Source organism: Bufo gargarizans, chromosome 2 (assembly GCF_014858855.1).
Source record: "Bufo gargarizans isolate SCDJY-AF-19 chromosome 2, ASM1485885v1, whole genome shotgun sequence".
NCBI lineage: Eukaryota > Metazoa > Chordata > Amphibia > Anura > Bufonidae > Bufo > Bufo gargarizans.
In genome coordinates this window covers 242714608-242730601 of record NC_058081.1, presented here as the reverse complement: position 1 = coordinate 242730601, position 15994 = coordinate 242714608, and the positions used below count along the sequence as shown (strand labels likewise).

General features: G+C 42.3%; 1 protein-coding gene across 2 annotated transcripts in view; it reads left to right on the top strand.

Annotated features, from left to right (window-relative positions):
• RELN (reelin) overlaps nt 1–15994 on the top strand; it is a 716958-nt gene that overhangs the window by 480392 nt on the left and 220572 nt on the right. For both annotated transcript variants that reach the window (XM_044280166.1, XM_044280165.1), the window contains exons 23-24: nt 1283–1420; nt 14307–14493. In XM_044280166.1, coding sequence (XP_044136101.1) covers nt 1283–1420; nt 14307–14493 — 325 coding nt within the window. The remainder of the gene's footprint in view (nt 1–1282; nt 1421–14306; nt 14494–15994) is intronic.

Genomic DNA, 15994 nt, shown 5'->3' with positions numbered 1-15994 from the left:
TCAGTAAATCCTGTAATTTATACATTTAAATCTCTGCTATTTCTGACTTAATTTGTACACAGGGGAAGTGTTATCATTGATTGGTAGTGTTCCCTGTGTATACATTGGTAGCTGCCAGTCACTGATAGCTGTACACACAGCTGGACTTTAATATATAAGGAGAAGATGTTTAACTGTCTAAACCTAAAAGTATACAGTATGTCTCCCAATGCAAGCAAATCAACAGCGACCAACATGCTTCGAAAATCCACATAACCAATCTTGGATTTTGTCCAGAGCTGTCCAATTATAGACATTAATGTAGCGTTAGCTTGTATATACACTCACCTAAAGAATTATTAGGAACACCTGTTCTATTTCTCATTAATGCGATTATCTAGTCAACCAATCACATGGCAGTTGCTTCAATGCATGTAGGGTTGTGGCCCTGGTCAAGACAATCTCCTGACCTCCAAACTGAATGTCAGAATGGGAAAGAAAGGTGATTTAAGTAATTTTGAGCGTGGCATGGTTGTTGCTGCCAGACGGGACGGTCTGAGTATTTCACAATCTGCTCAGTTACTGGGATTTTCACGCACAGCCATTTCTAGGGTTTACAAAGAATGGTGTGAAAAGGGAAAAACATCCAGTATGCGGCAGTCCTGTGGGCGAAAATGCCTTGTTGATGCTAGAGGTCAGAGGAGAATGGGCCGACTGATTCAAGCTGATAGAAGAGCAACGTTGACTGAATTAACCACTCGTTACAACCGAGGTATGCAGCAAAGCATTTGTGAAGCCACAACACGCACAACCTTGAGGCGGATGGGCTACAACAGCAGAAGACCCCACCGGGTACCACTCATCTTCACTACAAATAGGAAAAAGAGGCTACAATTTGCACAAGCTCACCAAAATTGGACTGTTGAAGACTGGAAAAATGGTTTCTTGAACATGACAATGAGTTCACTGTACTAAAATGGCCCCCACAGTCACCAGATCTCAACCCAATAGAGCATCTTTGGGATGTGGTGGAACGGGAGCTTCGTGCCCTGGATGTGAATCCCTCAAATCTCCATCAACTGCAAGATGCTATCCTATCAATATGGGCCAACATTTCTAAAGAATGCTATCAGCACCTTGTTGAATCAATGCCACGTAGAATTAAGGCAGTTCTGAAGGCAAAAGGGGGTCCAACACCGTACTAGTATGGTGTTCCTAATAATTATTTAGGTGAGTGTACATTATTATTTAGAATGTTCATAAAAAGTCAATATTAAAAATTGTCGAATTATATTATTTTAAGGTCTAGCGCAACTCGTTTCCGCTGGAGCCAACGATATTATACATCAGAAGATGAATGGGCTTTGGACAATATTTACATTGGGCAACAATGCCCTAATATGTGTAGTGGACATGGCTGGTGTGACCATGGAATTTGCAGGTAAATATAGTGCACGTGTTTCTTTTAACTAATAAAGGGGTTATAAGCTTTGAGATCCCCATCTATCAGCTGCTGTCTGTGGAGGAATTGGCACAAATTATTCAATTAGCATGCAGTGCCACCCCAGGTAAAATAGAACGTTTGTCAATGTCCATTGAAAATAATGGTCTGTCAGAATAATTCTGGAACATCCAGAGTGAGAGATGTTCCTTATAACCACATAAGGATCCTGAACAGAGCCAGCCCATCTACTAAGTACAAATTCACTAACAGGGTGTTTCTTAATGGGTTTTTAAGCTGCCAAAACAGTACAAAATAATACACAAATCTGCACCTATTTGGTATTTCTAAGGAATACCTTTCTGTTTGAAAGAATATTTTTTATTCAGGTACTATTCAATTTATTGTAATCATAGATCTATGAGACTGACTGAGATTCACATATGACTGCATACATTCAAATGTGCCAAAACAAAAAAAATACTATTCTCAAGAGACAGGCCAGCCTATCATTTTTGCTAAGTGAAGACTATACATGTGTCAAAATGCCAAGAGACTTAATATTTCATGAGTATGCATTACTTATTGTCTGGCACATAAAAAAATAGAGGTGAAAATGGGCAAAAGATCATTGCCATAGGTTGAAGTTGTTTAGGCCACACAAGAACTTATGTTAGATATAGGTCAAGTGCTAGAGGAGTGCATAATGTGTTCTGTCAAGCATGGCAGAGGAAATATAATGGTATGGAGCTGCTGTGCTTCTGGTATTGTGGGGAATTACACCAAGTGCATGGAGTAGTGAACCAGAAAGGTTACCACTCTGTTTTACAATGGCATGTCATGCTCCATGGCCATAGCATGATTTGTACAAATTTAATTCTGCAGATGCACCTTAATCTGATGCATGCCTTTTAGCTATTAAAAAATCAAAAGTAAAAAGAGACGTGCCAGAGAATGGTGTTCCATGGACAGGTATCTCAATAAAACAACATAGCATCTCAAGTATTCCAAGTAACATAGTAACATAGTAGTAACATAGTAACATAGTACATAAGGCCGAAAAAAGACATTTGTCCATCCAGTTCGGCCTGTCATCCTGCAAGTTGATCCAGAGGAAGGCAAAAAAAAAACTGAGGTAGAAGCCAATTTTCCTCACTTTAGGGGAATAAAAAATTTGTTCCCGACTCCAATCAGGCAATCAGAATAACTCCTTAGATCAACGATCCCTCTCTAGTAGCTATATCCTGTAATATAATTACGCTCCAGAAATACATCCAGGCCCCTCTTGAATTCCTTTATTGTACTCACCATCACCACCTCCTCAGGCAGCTAGTTCCATAGTCTCACTGCTCTTACCGTAAAGAATCCTCTTCTATGTTTGTGTACAAACCTTCTTTCCTCCAGACGCAGAGGATGTCCCCTCGTCACAGTCACAGTCCTGGGGATAAATAGATCATGGGATAGATCTCTGTACTGACCCCTGATATATTTATACATATTAATTAGATCTCCCCTCAGTCGTCTTTTTTCTAAAGTGAATAACCCTAATTTTGATAATCTTTCAGGGTACTGTAGTTGCCCCATTCCAGTTATTACTTTAGTTGCCCTCCTCTGGACCCTCTCCAGCTCTGCTATGTCTGCTTTGTTCACTGGAGCCCAGAACTGTACACAGTACTCCATGTGTGGTCTGACTAATGATTTGTAAAGAGATAGGACTATGTTCTCATCACGGGCATCTATGCCCCTTTTGATGCAACCCATTATCTTTTTGGCCTTGGCAGCAGCTGCCTGACACTGTTTTTTGCAGCTTAGTTTGCTGTTTATTAAAATTCCTAGATCTTTTTCCATGTCAGTGTTACCGAGTGTTTTACCATTTATTAAGTACGGGTGACTTGCATTATTCCTTCCCATGTGCATAACTTTACATTTGTCAGTGTTAAACCTCATCTGCCACTTATCTGCCTAAGCCTCCAGTCTATCCAGATCCCTCTGTAGTAGTATACTGTCCTCTTCAGTGTTAATTACTTTACACAGTTTAGTGTCATCTGCGAAAATTGATATTTTACTATGCAAGCCTTCTACAAGATCATTAATAAATATATTGAAGAGAATAGGGCCCAATACTGACCCCTGAGGTACTCCACTAGTGACAGTGACCCAATCTGAGTATGTACCATTAATAACCACCCTCTGTTTTCTATCATTGTGCCAGTTACTTACCCACTTACAGACGTTTTCTCCCAGTCCGAGCATTCTCATTTTATATACTAACCTTTTATGTGGTACAGTGTCAAATGCTTTGGAGAAGTCCAGATACAGGGCATCCATTGATTCGCCGCTGTCAAGTCTAGAACTTACCTCCTCATAGAAACTGATTAAATTAATTTGACATGACCGATCCCTCACGAAGCCATGCTGATATGGCATTATTTGCTTATTTCCGTTAAGATGCTCTAACATAGCATCTCTCAGAAAACCTTCAAACAGTTTACCCACAACAGATGTTAAACTTACCGGCCTATAGTTACCAGGCTCTGTTTTTGGACCCTTTTTGAATATTGGCACCACATTTGCCATGCGCCAATCCTGTGGGACATTCCCTGTCAATATAGAGTCTACAAATATCAGAAATAAGGGTCTGGCTATGACATTACTTAACCCCTTAAGGACACAGGGCGTACAGGTACGCCCTTGTGCCCTGGTACTTAAGGACACAGGGCGTACATGTACGCCCTGTGCATTTTCAATCACCGCCGCGCGGCCGGCGGCGATCGGAACCCCGTGCCTGCTCAAATCATTGAGCAGGCACTTGGGGCAAATGCGTCGGGGGGTCCGGTGACCCCCCTATGTATGCGATCGCAGAAAACCGCAGGTCAATTCAGACCTGCGGTTTTCTGCGTTTCCGGGTTATTCGGGTCTCTGAAGACCCGATAACCCGGAACAGGATGGTGATGGTGGTGTGATTTCACTCCACCAATCACCATCCAGCGATCCTGAGTGGTGATGGTGACATCACCACTCAGGATCGCTTTCTGATTGGTCAGGGGGCGGTCCGGCGGCAGATTCAAAAGAGGCAGGCGCCCCTCTCCTCCTCCTTTTGTGTTCCAGCGCCGGAGGAGAGAGGAGCTGCCTGCACGTGTCCACCATCGCTGCCAGCACCCCTGATCTGTGCCCCCAGGACCCGATCTGTGCCCCCAGCACCCCCCATCAGGTACATAGGGACAGCTAGGGAAAGTTTGGGATAGGCAGGGAAAAAAAAGGGAAAGTTAGTTTTTTTTACTTTTCATTGCATCACCCTAGTTAGGGTGTCTGGGGTCCACAGCACAGCTGTGTGACCCTAGATCCCCCAGGGGTGCTGCCACTTGCCCCCCTCCCCCTGCCACTTGCCCCCCTCCCCCCCCACCTTTTTTTTTTTTTTTTTTTTTTTTTTTTTTTTTGAGTTCGCTGACTGTGACCGGCACTTAGCGTCCGGCCACTGTTAGCGCATCGCACACCCCACCGCTGATCAACTTCGGACGGTTGATCAGCAGTTTTGAATTTTTTTTCCTCACTTTTTTGCCCTTTTTTTAGTTAGTTTTATTTATTTTTTTCTGTTAGTTTTAGGGTGAGTTCGTGAACACCCGTGCCCCCTCACACACGCACACCAAATAAAGAGTTACACACACGCACATATACACGCAGACACACACTCCCCTATGGCCCGCCGGACGTTCTCGGCCGAGGAGGCATACGCCCAGCTTGCCTCCGAGTCCGAGAGTCCCAGTGAGGATGAGGATGACCCCACATTCCTGTTGTCATCCGCATCCTCCTCATCATCTAGCGATGATGATGAGCCCCCAAGGCGGCGGAGACGCCGCCAGGCGGAGCAAGGGGACCGCCATGTTAGGGACCCTGTGGCCCACACTAGTACGAGCAGCTCTGGGGCTCGTACTGGTTTCCCGGCCCACCAGTTAAATCCACCGGAGCACCCTGCCGGTGAACTTGTCTGGTGTAGCCCAGAGCGATACGAGCCCGTGATTCCTGATTTTGTAGGCCAATCAGGAATCCAGATTTCCACAGTGGGCTACACTGAATATGACTTTTTTTGTCATTTTTTCAGTGACCCACTGGTAAATCTGATGGTGGAGCAGACGAATCTGTACGCCCAACAGTTCGTCGCTCAACACCCGGGCTCCTTTTTGGCCAGGCCCGGTGGCTGGACGCCGGTCAGTGCAGCCGAAATGAGGACATTTTGGGGCCTCGTGCTGCATATGGGCCTGGTCAAGAAACCCAGTGCCAGGCTGTACTGGAGTGGGGACGTCCTATATCAGACCCCACTTTACAGTACGGTTATGACACGCTCCCGGTTTGAGGCCATCAGGAAATGTCTGCATTATTCCGATAATGCAGCATGTCCACCCCGAGGTGATCCTGCCCATGACCGTCTGTACAAGATACGGCCGGTCATCGATCACTTTGGGGCCAAATTCATGGAGGCCTATGTACCTGGAAGGGAGGTCGTGGTTGATGAGTCTCTCATTGCGTTCAAGGGGAGACTCATTTTCCGCCAGTATGTGCCTTCCAAGCGGGCGAGGTATGGCGTGAAGCTATACAAAATTTGTGAGAGTACCTCAGGGTACACTTACAAATTTCGTGTATACGAGGGGCGAGATTCCCGGATTCAACCCCCAGAATGTCCCCCCACTCTGGGTGTTACCGGGAAACTTGTGTGGGACCTTATGCACCCACTGCTGGATAAGGGTTACCACTTGTACGTGGATAACTTTTATACCAGTATCCCCTTGTTCCAGTCCCTTGCCGCCAGATCCACGTCCGCTTGTGGGACCGTGCGGAAAAATCAACGCGGCCTCCCTGCCCACCCCCTCCAGGTACCTATCCCCAGGGGTGAGACCCGTGCCCTTACCACTGGAAACCTGTTGCTGGTCAGGTATAAGGACAAGAGGGATGTCCTTATGCTGTCCACAATTCATGGTAACGGCATCACCCCTGTCCCTGTGCGAGGTACCGCGGCAACGGTCCTCAAGCCCGATTGTATCGTCGCCTACAATCGGTATATGGGAGGAGTTGATCTCTCGGATCAAGTCCTCAAGCCATATAACGCCATGCGCAAAACCCGGGCATGGTACAAAAAAGTTGCGGTCTACTTGGTGCAGGTTGCCATGTACAACTCTTTTGTACTATCCCGAAGCGCTGGCAGCACAGGGACATTCCTCCAGTTCTATGAGGCAGTCCTCAAGGCCCTGATCTTTTCGGACCGGGAAAGAGCAGGCCGGAGTACCTCGGGAACTGTAGGCGCCCGGATCGTCCCTGGCCAACACTTTCCAGGTGTGGTCCCCCATACTGGAAAGAAGGGACGAACCCAAAAAAAGTGCAGAGTGTGTCGCAGGAGGGGGATACGGAAGGACACGACTACTCAGTGCGACACATGCCCCGATCATCCGGGCCTCTGCATTGACGGTTGCTTCAGGGAGTATCACACTTCCATGGAGTACTAAATTTATATCCCAATTTAGCACTGACATCAGATAAAAAAAAATGGTTCTCAGACTTGAGACACCCAAAAAAACTAAAATAATTTATTAAAAGTAGACATAGGTATTGCCGCGTCTGTAATAATCTCCTCTATAAAAATGCCCCATGACCTAACCCCCCAGATTAACACGGTCCAGAAAAAAAAAAAAGGTGCAAAAAAAGTTTTTTTTTGTCACCTTACATAATAAAAAGTTTAATAGCAAGCGATCAAAAAGCCATATAGCCCCCAAATTAGTGCCAATAAAACCGTCATCTCATCCCGCAAAAAATGAGCCCCCACATAAGATAATCAGATAAAAAAAAAAATAGAAAATGACTCTTAGACTTTAGAGATACAAAAATTTTTTTAGGGTATCAAAAAGGATAATATAGTCTAAAACCTAAATAATTGTAAAAAAAAAGTTGACTTATTAGGTATCGCCACGTCCGTAAGAATCTCCTCTATAAAAATACCCCATGACCCAACCCCCCAGATTAACACAGTAAAAAAAAAAAAAAAAAATAGGTGCAAAAAATTTTTTTTTTGTCACCTTACATAACAAAAAGTTTAATAGCAAGCGATCAAAAAGTCATATAGCCCCCAAAATAGTGCCAATAAAACCGTCCGCTCATCCCGCAAAAAATGAGCCCCCACATAAGATAATTGGCTAAAAGAAAATAAAAAAAATGACACTTAGACTTTAGAGATACCCAAAAAAAAAAGTTGTATCAAAAAAGATAATATAGTCAAAAACCTAAATAATTGTAAAAAAAAGTAGACTTATTAGATATTGCCGCATCCGTAAGAATCTCCTCTATAACAATATCCCATGACCTAACTACCCAGATTAACACGGTTAAAAAAAAAACAAAAAAACGGTGCCAAAACCGCTATTTTTGGCACTTTTCCATTTCAGTCCGTTTTTTCCGGTAAGAAAACAAGGGTTAACAACCAAACAAAAGTTAAAATTTATTACCCTGATACTGCAGTTTACAGAAACGCCACATTTGTGGTCGTAAACTGCTGTATCCGTAAAAGGGAGGCTGCAAAAGGAAAGGACCGACATGGTTTCTGGAAGGCCGATTTTGATGGCCTTTTTTATTGACACCATATCCCTTTTGAAGCCCCCCTGATGCCCCCCTAGAGTAAAAACTCCCTAAAATTGACCCCATCTAAGAAACTACACCCCTCAAGGTATTCAAAAATGATTATACAAACTTTATTAACCCTTTAGGTGTTCCTCAACAGTTAATGGCAAATGGAGATGAAATATCAGAATTTCAATTTTTGGTAACCTTACCTCACAAAAATGTAATATAGAGCAACCAAAAATTATATTTACCCTAAAAATACTCCCCCAAAAAATGCCACCTTATCCCGTAGTTTCCAAAATGGGGTCACTTTTAGGGAGTTTCGACTCCAGGGGTGCATCAGGGGGGTTGAAACAGGACACGGTGTAAATAAACCGGTCCATAAAAATCAGCCCTCCAAAAACCAAACGGCGCACCTTTCACTCTACGCCCCGCTGTGTGGCCGTACAGTAGTGTACGGCCACATATTGGGTATTTCTGTAAACGGCAGAGTCAGGGTAATAAAGATACAGTCTTGTTTGGCTGTTAACCCTTGCTTTGTTAGTAGAAAACATGGGTTAAAATGGAAAATAAGGCAAAAAAATGAAATTTTCCAATTTCATCCCCATTTGCCAATAACTCTTGTGCAACACCTAAAGGGTTAACGACGAATGTAAAATCAGTTTTGAATACCTTGAGGGGTGTAGTTTCTTAGATGGGGTCACTTTTAGGGAGTTTCTACTCTAGGGGTGCATCAGGGGTCTTCAAATGGGACATGGTGTAAATAAACCAGTCCATAAAAATCAGCCCGCCAAAAACCAAACGGCGCACCTTTCCCTCTACGCCCCGCTGTGTGGCCGTACAGTAGTTTACGGCCACATATTGGGTGTTTCTGTAAACGGCAGAGTCAGGGCAATAAAGATACAGTCTTGTTTGGCTGTTAACCCTTGTTTTGTTAGTGGAAAAAATGGGTTAAAATGGAAAATTAGACAAAAAAATGAAATTTGCAAATTTCATCCCCATTTGCCAATAACTCTTGCGCAACACCTAAAGGGTTAACGACGAATGTAAAATCAGTTTTGAATACCTTGAGGGGTGTAGTTTCTTAGATGGGGTCACTTTTAGGGAGTTTCTACTCTAGGGGTGCATCAGGGGTCTTCAAATGGGACATGGTGTAAATAAACCAGTCCATAAAAATCAGCCCGCCAAAAACCAAACGGCGCACCTTTCCCTCTACGCCCCGCTGTGTGGCCGTACAGTAGTTTACGGCCACATATTGGGTGTTTCTGTAAACGGCAGAGTCAGGGCAATAAAGATACAGTCTTGTTTGGCTGTTAACCCTTGTTTTGTTAGTGGAAAAAATGGGTTAAAATGGAAAATTAGACAAAAAAATGAAATTTGCAAATTTCATCCCCATTTGCCAATAACTCTTGCGCAACACCTAAAGGGTTAACGACGAATGTAAAATCAGTTTTGAATACCTTGAGGGGTGTAGTTTCTTAGATGGGGTCACTTTTAGGGAGTTTCTACTCTAGGGGTGCATCAGGGGTCTTCAAATGGGACATGGTGTAAATAAACCAGTCCATAAAAATCAGCCCGCCAAAAACCAAACGGCGCACCTTTCCCTCTACGCCCCGCTGTGTGGCCGTACAGTAGTTTACGGCCACATATTGGGTGTTTCTGTAAACGGCAGAGTCAGGGCAATAAAGATACAGTCTTGTTTGGCTGTTAACCCTTGATTTGTTAGTGGAAAAAATGGGTTAAAATGGAAAATTAGACAAAAAAATGAAATTTGCAAATTTCATCCCCATTTGCCAATAACTCTTGCGCAACACCTAAAGGGTTAACGACGAATGTAAAATCAGTTTTGAATACCTTGAGGGGTGTAGTTTCTTAGATGGGGTCACTTTTAGGGAGTTTCTACTCTAGGGGTGCATCAGGGGTCTTCAAATGGGACATGGTGTAAATAAACCAGTCTATAAAAATCAGCCCTCCAAAAACCAAACGGCGCACCTTTCACTCTATGCCCCGCTGTGTGGCCGTACAGTAGTTTACGGCCACATATTGGGTGTTTCTGTAAACGGCAGAGTCAGGGTAATAAAGATACAGTCTTGTTTGGCTGTTAACCCTTGCTTTGTTAGTGGAAAAAATGGGTTAAAATAAAAAATTTGACAAAAAAAAGAAATTCTCAAATTTCATCCCCATTTGCCAATAACTCTTGTGCAACACCTAAAGGGTTAACAACGTATGTAAAATCAGTTTTGAATACCTTGAGGGGTGTAGTTTCTTAGATGGGGTCATTTTTGGGTGGTTTCTATTATGTAAGCCTCGCAAAGTGACTTCAGACCTGAACTGGTCCCTAAAAATGTTGTTTTTGTAAATTGCTGAAAAATTTCAAGATTTGCTTCTAAACTTCTAAGCCTTATAACATCCCCAAAAAATAAAATATCATTCCCAAAACAATTCAAACATAAAGTAGACATATGGGGAATGTAAAGTCATCACAATTTTTGGGGGTATTACTATGTATTACAGAAGTAGAGAAACTGAAACTTTGAAATTTGCTAATTTTTCCAAAAATTTGTTAAATTAGGTATTTTTTGGTGCAAAAAAAAATATTTTTTTGACTTCATTTCACCAGTGTCATGAAGTACAATATGTGACGAAAAAACAATCTCAGAACGGCCTGGATAAGTCAAAGCGTTTTAAAGTTATGAGCACTTAAAGTGACACTGGTCAGATTTGCAAAAAATGGCCTGGTCCTAAGGTGTAAAAAGGCTGTGTCCCTAAGGGGTTAATTCCCTTAGGATACGGCGGTGTATGCCATCCGGTCCTGGCGATTTGTCTATTTTAATCTTTTTAAGTCGCTGTTGTACTTCTTCCTGGGTCAGACAGGACACTTTTAATGTAGAATTTATTTCAACATTCAGCATGTCATCTGACAGTTTATTTTCCTCAGTGAATACATTGGAGAAAAAAATATTTAACAGCTTTGCTTTCTCCTCGTCGCTCTCTGCGACTCTTTAAAGGGCCGACACCTTCAGATTTATACTTTTTAACATTTATATAATTGAAGAATATTTTAGGGTTAGTTTTACTCTCTTTGGCAATTAATCTCTCGGTCTCTAGTTTGGACGCTTTTATTAGTTTTTTACATGTTCTATTTTTTCCTTATAGTTTTTCAGTGCTTCCGTGCTACCCTCCTGTTTTAGCGTTTTATATGCTTTCTTTTTGTCATTTATTGCTTTCTTTACAGTTCTGTTTATCCACATTGGTTTCTTTTTGTTCCTTAACCTTTTATTCCCATACGGTATGTACCTCTCACAATGAGATTTTAGGATGCTTTTAAAGATATCCCATTTTGTGGCTGTATTTTTATTTGTGAGGACTTTATCCCATTTAGTTAGGCCTATGGCCTCTCTTAGTTGGCTAAGTTTAGCTTTTTTGAAGTTTGGTATTTTTGTTCCTACCTGTAGAAACGATCTTTTGAATGATAATTGGAAGGTTATTACTTTGTGGTCACTATATCCCAGGTGTCCCCCAAACTGCACGTCTGTTGTTCTGTCAGGCCTATTGGTTAATACTAAGTCCAGTATGGCCGTCCCTCTAGTCGGGTCCTGAACCAGTTGGGAGAGGTAATTGTCTTTGGTTATTGCCAAGAACCTGTTTCCTTTATGAGATATACAAGTTTCAGTTTCCCAGTCTATATCTGGGTAGTTGAAGTCCCCCATAATAACCACCTCATTATGATTTGCCGCCTTGTCAATCTCATTTAGTAGTAGATTTTCTGTGGACTCTGGTATATTAGGTGGTTTACAGTAAACTCCTATTAGTAATTTATTATTGTTTTTAGCTCCATGTATCTCTACCCACAGTGACTCCACATGTTCATGTCCCTCACTTATATCTTCACGGAGTGTGGGCTTTAGACCGGACTTTACATAAAGGCAGACCCCTCCTCCTCTCCGGTTTTGACGATCCTTTCTAAACAGACTGTAACCCTGTACATTAACTGCCCAGTCATAGCTATCATCTAGCCATGCCTGAGTTATTCCCACTATGTCCTAGTCCTCCTCACACATAACTAATTCCAGTTCACCAGTTTTATTAGTCAGGCTTCTGGCATTAATATACATACATTTGAGAGGTTTATGTATATTTTTTACCCTACACCTTTCCTTCTGAACTGTTCTAGTCCCTCCTTCCATTCCTCCCCCAGTCCCACTACCTTGCCCCCGGTCTCTATCTGCACTATCTTCCCCTCCTATAACATAATTACCCTCCCCCCCAGTCCCTAATTTAAACACTCCTCCAACCTTCTAGCCATCTTCTTCCCCAACACAGCTGCCACTTCCCCATTGAGGTGCAGCCCGTCCCTACGATAGAGCCTGTAGCCGATAGAAGTCGGCCCAGTTCTCCAGGAACCCAAACCCCTCCTTCCTACACCAGTTCTTGAGCCACTTGTTAATCTCCCTAATCTCCTTCTGCCTTTCTTGTGTGGCCCGTGGTACAGGTAGTATTTCGGAAAATACTACGTTTGAGGTCCTTGCCCTAAGCTTTTGACCTAAATCCCTGAAATCATTTTTAAGGACTCTCCACCTACCCCTAACTTTGTCATTGGTTCCGATATGGACCATGACCGCTGGATCTTCTCCAGCCCCTCCCAGTAATCTGTCAACCCGATCCGCGACGTGTCGAACTCTAGTGCCAGGAAGACAGCACACTGTTCGGCGATCACGGTCTTTGTGACAGATTTCCCTATCTGTTCCCCTAATAATTGAGTCTCCCACTACCAGCACCTGTCTGGCCTGCCCTGCTCTCCTGGTCCCCTGCTTACCGGAGCTGACATTCCCCTGACTGGCAGAGGAAGTGTCCGGCTGCGGCAGTGCCATCCCTGGACTGACATCCCCCTTATCTGCCAAACGTGCAAACTTGTTGGGGTGTGTCAGATCAGGGCTAGCCTCCCTGGCACTCTTCCCTCTACCCCGCTTTCTAACTGTTACCCAGCTAGCTACCTCACTTTCCTCAGCCTCCTCTCTGTCACCCTCCCCCTCATCTACCCCAAAGAGTGCTTGCTCGGTGAGAAGCAAACTCTTTTGCAAATTGTCAATGCCTCTCAGTGTTGCAACTTGCCCATTTAGAGACTCTATTTGCGATTCCAAATGGGTAATTTGCTCACATCTTGAACAAAGATATACACTCTTGAACGGCAGTTCCAGGACTGCATACATCATGCAAGATGTGCACTGGACTGCGTTGTCAATTGTGATCCATTCTCCTTTTGATTACCTGATTACCTGTTACAAACCGGTCTTCCTTTCAATAAACTCTCCTCTCTTTAATCTGTCCAAAATGCAGGAGCCAGGCTGATCTATCTGTCCAACCTCCACACCAATGCCTCCACCATGTGCCAAGCACTACAGTAGTTACCCATATAATATAGAATTAAATTTGAATTTCTCATTCTCACATGCAAAGCTCCCCATAGTGCTGTACCATCCTACATCTCTGTTCTACCAGTGATTTATGACTAACATCCTCCATAGTCCAAACATCTTCACAAGACTTCTCTTGAATAGCACCAGGTCTCTGAAATGAGCTGCCTCAGACAATCAGGTTAATTCCCACAGTTTTATGTGTTCCCTTAAACACATCTTTATAAGTTTTAATCTCTAATCTAACACTTTTCCATTCACCTTCCTTCAGCATTATTCCTCTGAACCTGATCCTTTCATCCAACAGTATCCTCTACACACCATTAACTCAGAAGTACATGTTAAGCTGGCTCTTGTGGCTTAACATGTACTTCCCTGTTTAGTTAAGATGGCCGGACCATTGTGCCAAATACTTTGTCTTGTGTGTCACCACTGCTTCTTCATAGATTGTAAACTCCTGTTAAGCAGGGTCCTCATGTCTCTTGTTTTACTGTTGACTAGTTTACTGTGTAATATCTGATATTGTTTGTACTGTATATCTACTCTGATTGTAAAGCGATTCAGAATATGTTGTTGTTATATACATAAAGAATACTAATATTATTATTCCAAACATTACTTAGTGATGCCAGACTTTAGCTTATTCAAGTAATTTTTTTTTTTTTGTATGTTGGCACTGTAGACATGTATAAAACTAAAGCTGCTTATTTGATAACTTCAGTCTACAACCCACAAAAATATAATGCCTATCGTTGTCATTTCTGCTGTGTATGAGCATCCCCTTCCAATTTTCAAATAATATTTCAAAGCAAAGTATTAGATATATTAATACAAGCATATTCCAAATGTATTTGATTATTTACTCACAGGTGTGATTCTGGGTACCAGGGTTCTGAATGTCTTCCTGAAAATTCACTTCCATCCACTGTAATGTCAGACTTTGAAGGAATAAATGGCTGGGAAACAGACTGGCAGGAAGTAGTTGGAGGAGAAATTGTAAAGCCTGAGGAAGGCTGTGGAATTATTTCATCTGGATCATCTCTCTACTTCTCCAAGGTATTATTTGATTGATGATTTGAAACAGCTCTCATAGTGTGTGTGCCCAAGAGTCCTCCCTACGCATTGCATTGGTGGGTTTGTGGGAGCACAGTGGGGGGAACGGAGTGAGTAATAGTGCTTTGGATTAGATAAGAAGCACTTTAAGTGTACATGCACACGTTCAGGATTCATGTGCGGAGCATCCGCACTGAAATCTGCAGATGTTCGCAGGCAAATCTGTGCGGTCAATCCGCATCAATTGGTGCAGATTTGCATGGGGATTTGCGTGCGGATTTGGTGCAGTTTCGTTGCGGATTTTACTAACTGAATAAAGAAAATCCGGTCAGGAAAAATAAAATGAAATGACATGCTGCGGATTTTTAAATCCACACCGCAGGTCAAAATCCGCACGGAAAAAATCTGCATCGTGTGCACTGAGAATTTCAAATTCTCATAGAATACAATGTACATGCGGACAATTGCGGACAAGAACAGGCATATTCTATTAGTGCCGGCAATATGCGGTCCGCAAAATGCGGAACGCACATTGCCACTTTCCGTGTTTTGCGTCTCCGTGGATCCGCTAAACACGTTGCGGACGTGTGAATGGAGCCTAAGGCAGCTACTTATTCAAATTTTGTTGATATTGTTAACAGTATACATTCCATTCATACAGCTGCAAATGTATGAAATGTAATAAGAATGTATATTCTTAAATGCCTATATTGTCTAATTGTGTCTATATATTTTTGCTATGCATAATTATTTGGTTTCATTCATGTACAAGCATTAAACATTTTTAATACATTTTTCTTAGCACAGCCAAATAGCAGTGTCTACATTCGCTCTGTTCCAAGTTTTGTTATACTGTATGTGTTTGTTTTTGCCCATCACGTATGTTAAAAATAATACTTGAAACAAGTGTGAACATGTATTGTATTGTCTCCACGTGGGCTTTAACCATACTGCGTTCTTTGTGTTTGCTTTTGTAGGTAGAAAATATTCCCTGTAAATATGTTACCATAGTATTTGTACAAACATTATATCTGCATCATGTTTTTTGTACAACACAGTATTATTTTAGGAATGCCTGTGCAGACCACAAAGATGTCATTTCTAAGAGACAGATCTGTCTGATCTTCGAACCTCATGCATAACAAAACCTTTGAGCATCTTTCATGTAAGGCCAACAAAATGTGCATAGTACTCTGCCAAATAACTAATTCTCAGCTGTATAAACCAAACATACAATACCAGGATTCAAAAGACTTTCCCCTGAAGGGTTCTGGATACTGGAATGTGACCCTTTCATATTCTCTATTTGCATAGACATGCATGCATTTAATATATTACACAAGAAGGTTCCACGGAAATATAAGTAAATAAAATAGATCTGTCCATACCTCATTTATCTAAACATGTATCTTCATACCATAAATTACATTTCATTATATTAATTACATTTACATTTAATTATATTCTAATGAAGCACCACTACTCTAAAAAAGGGTTTCTTTAG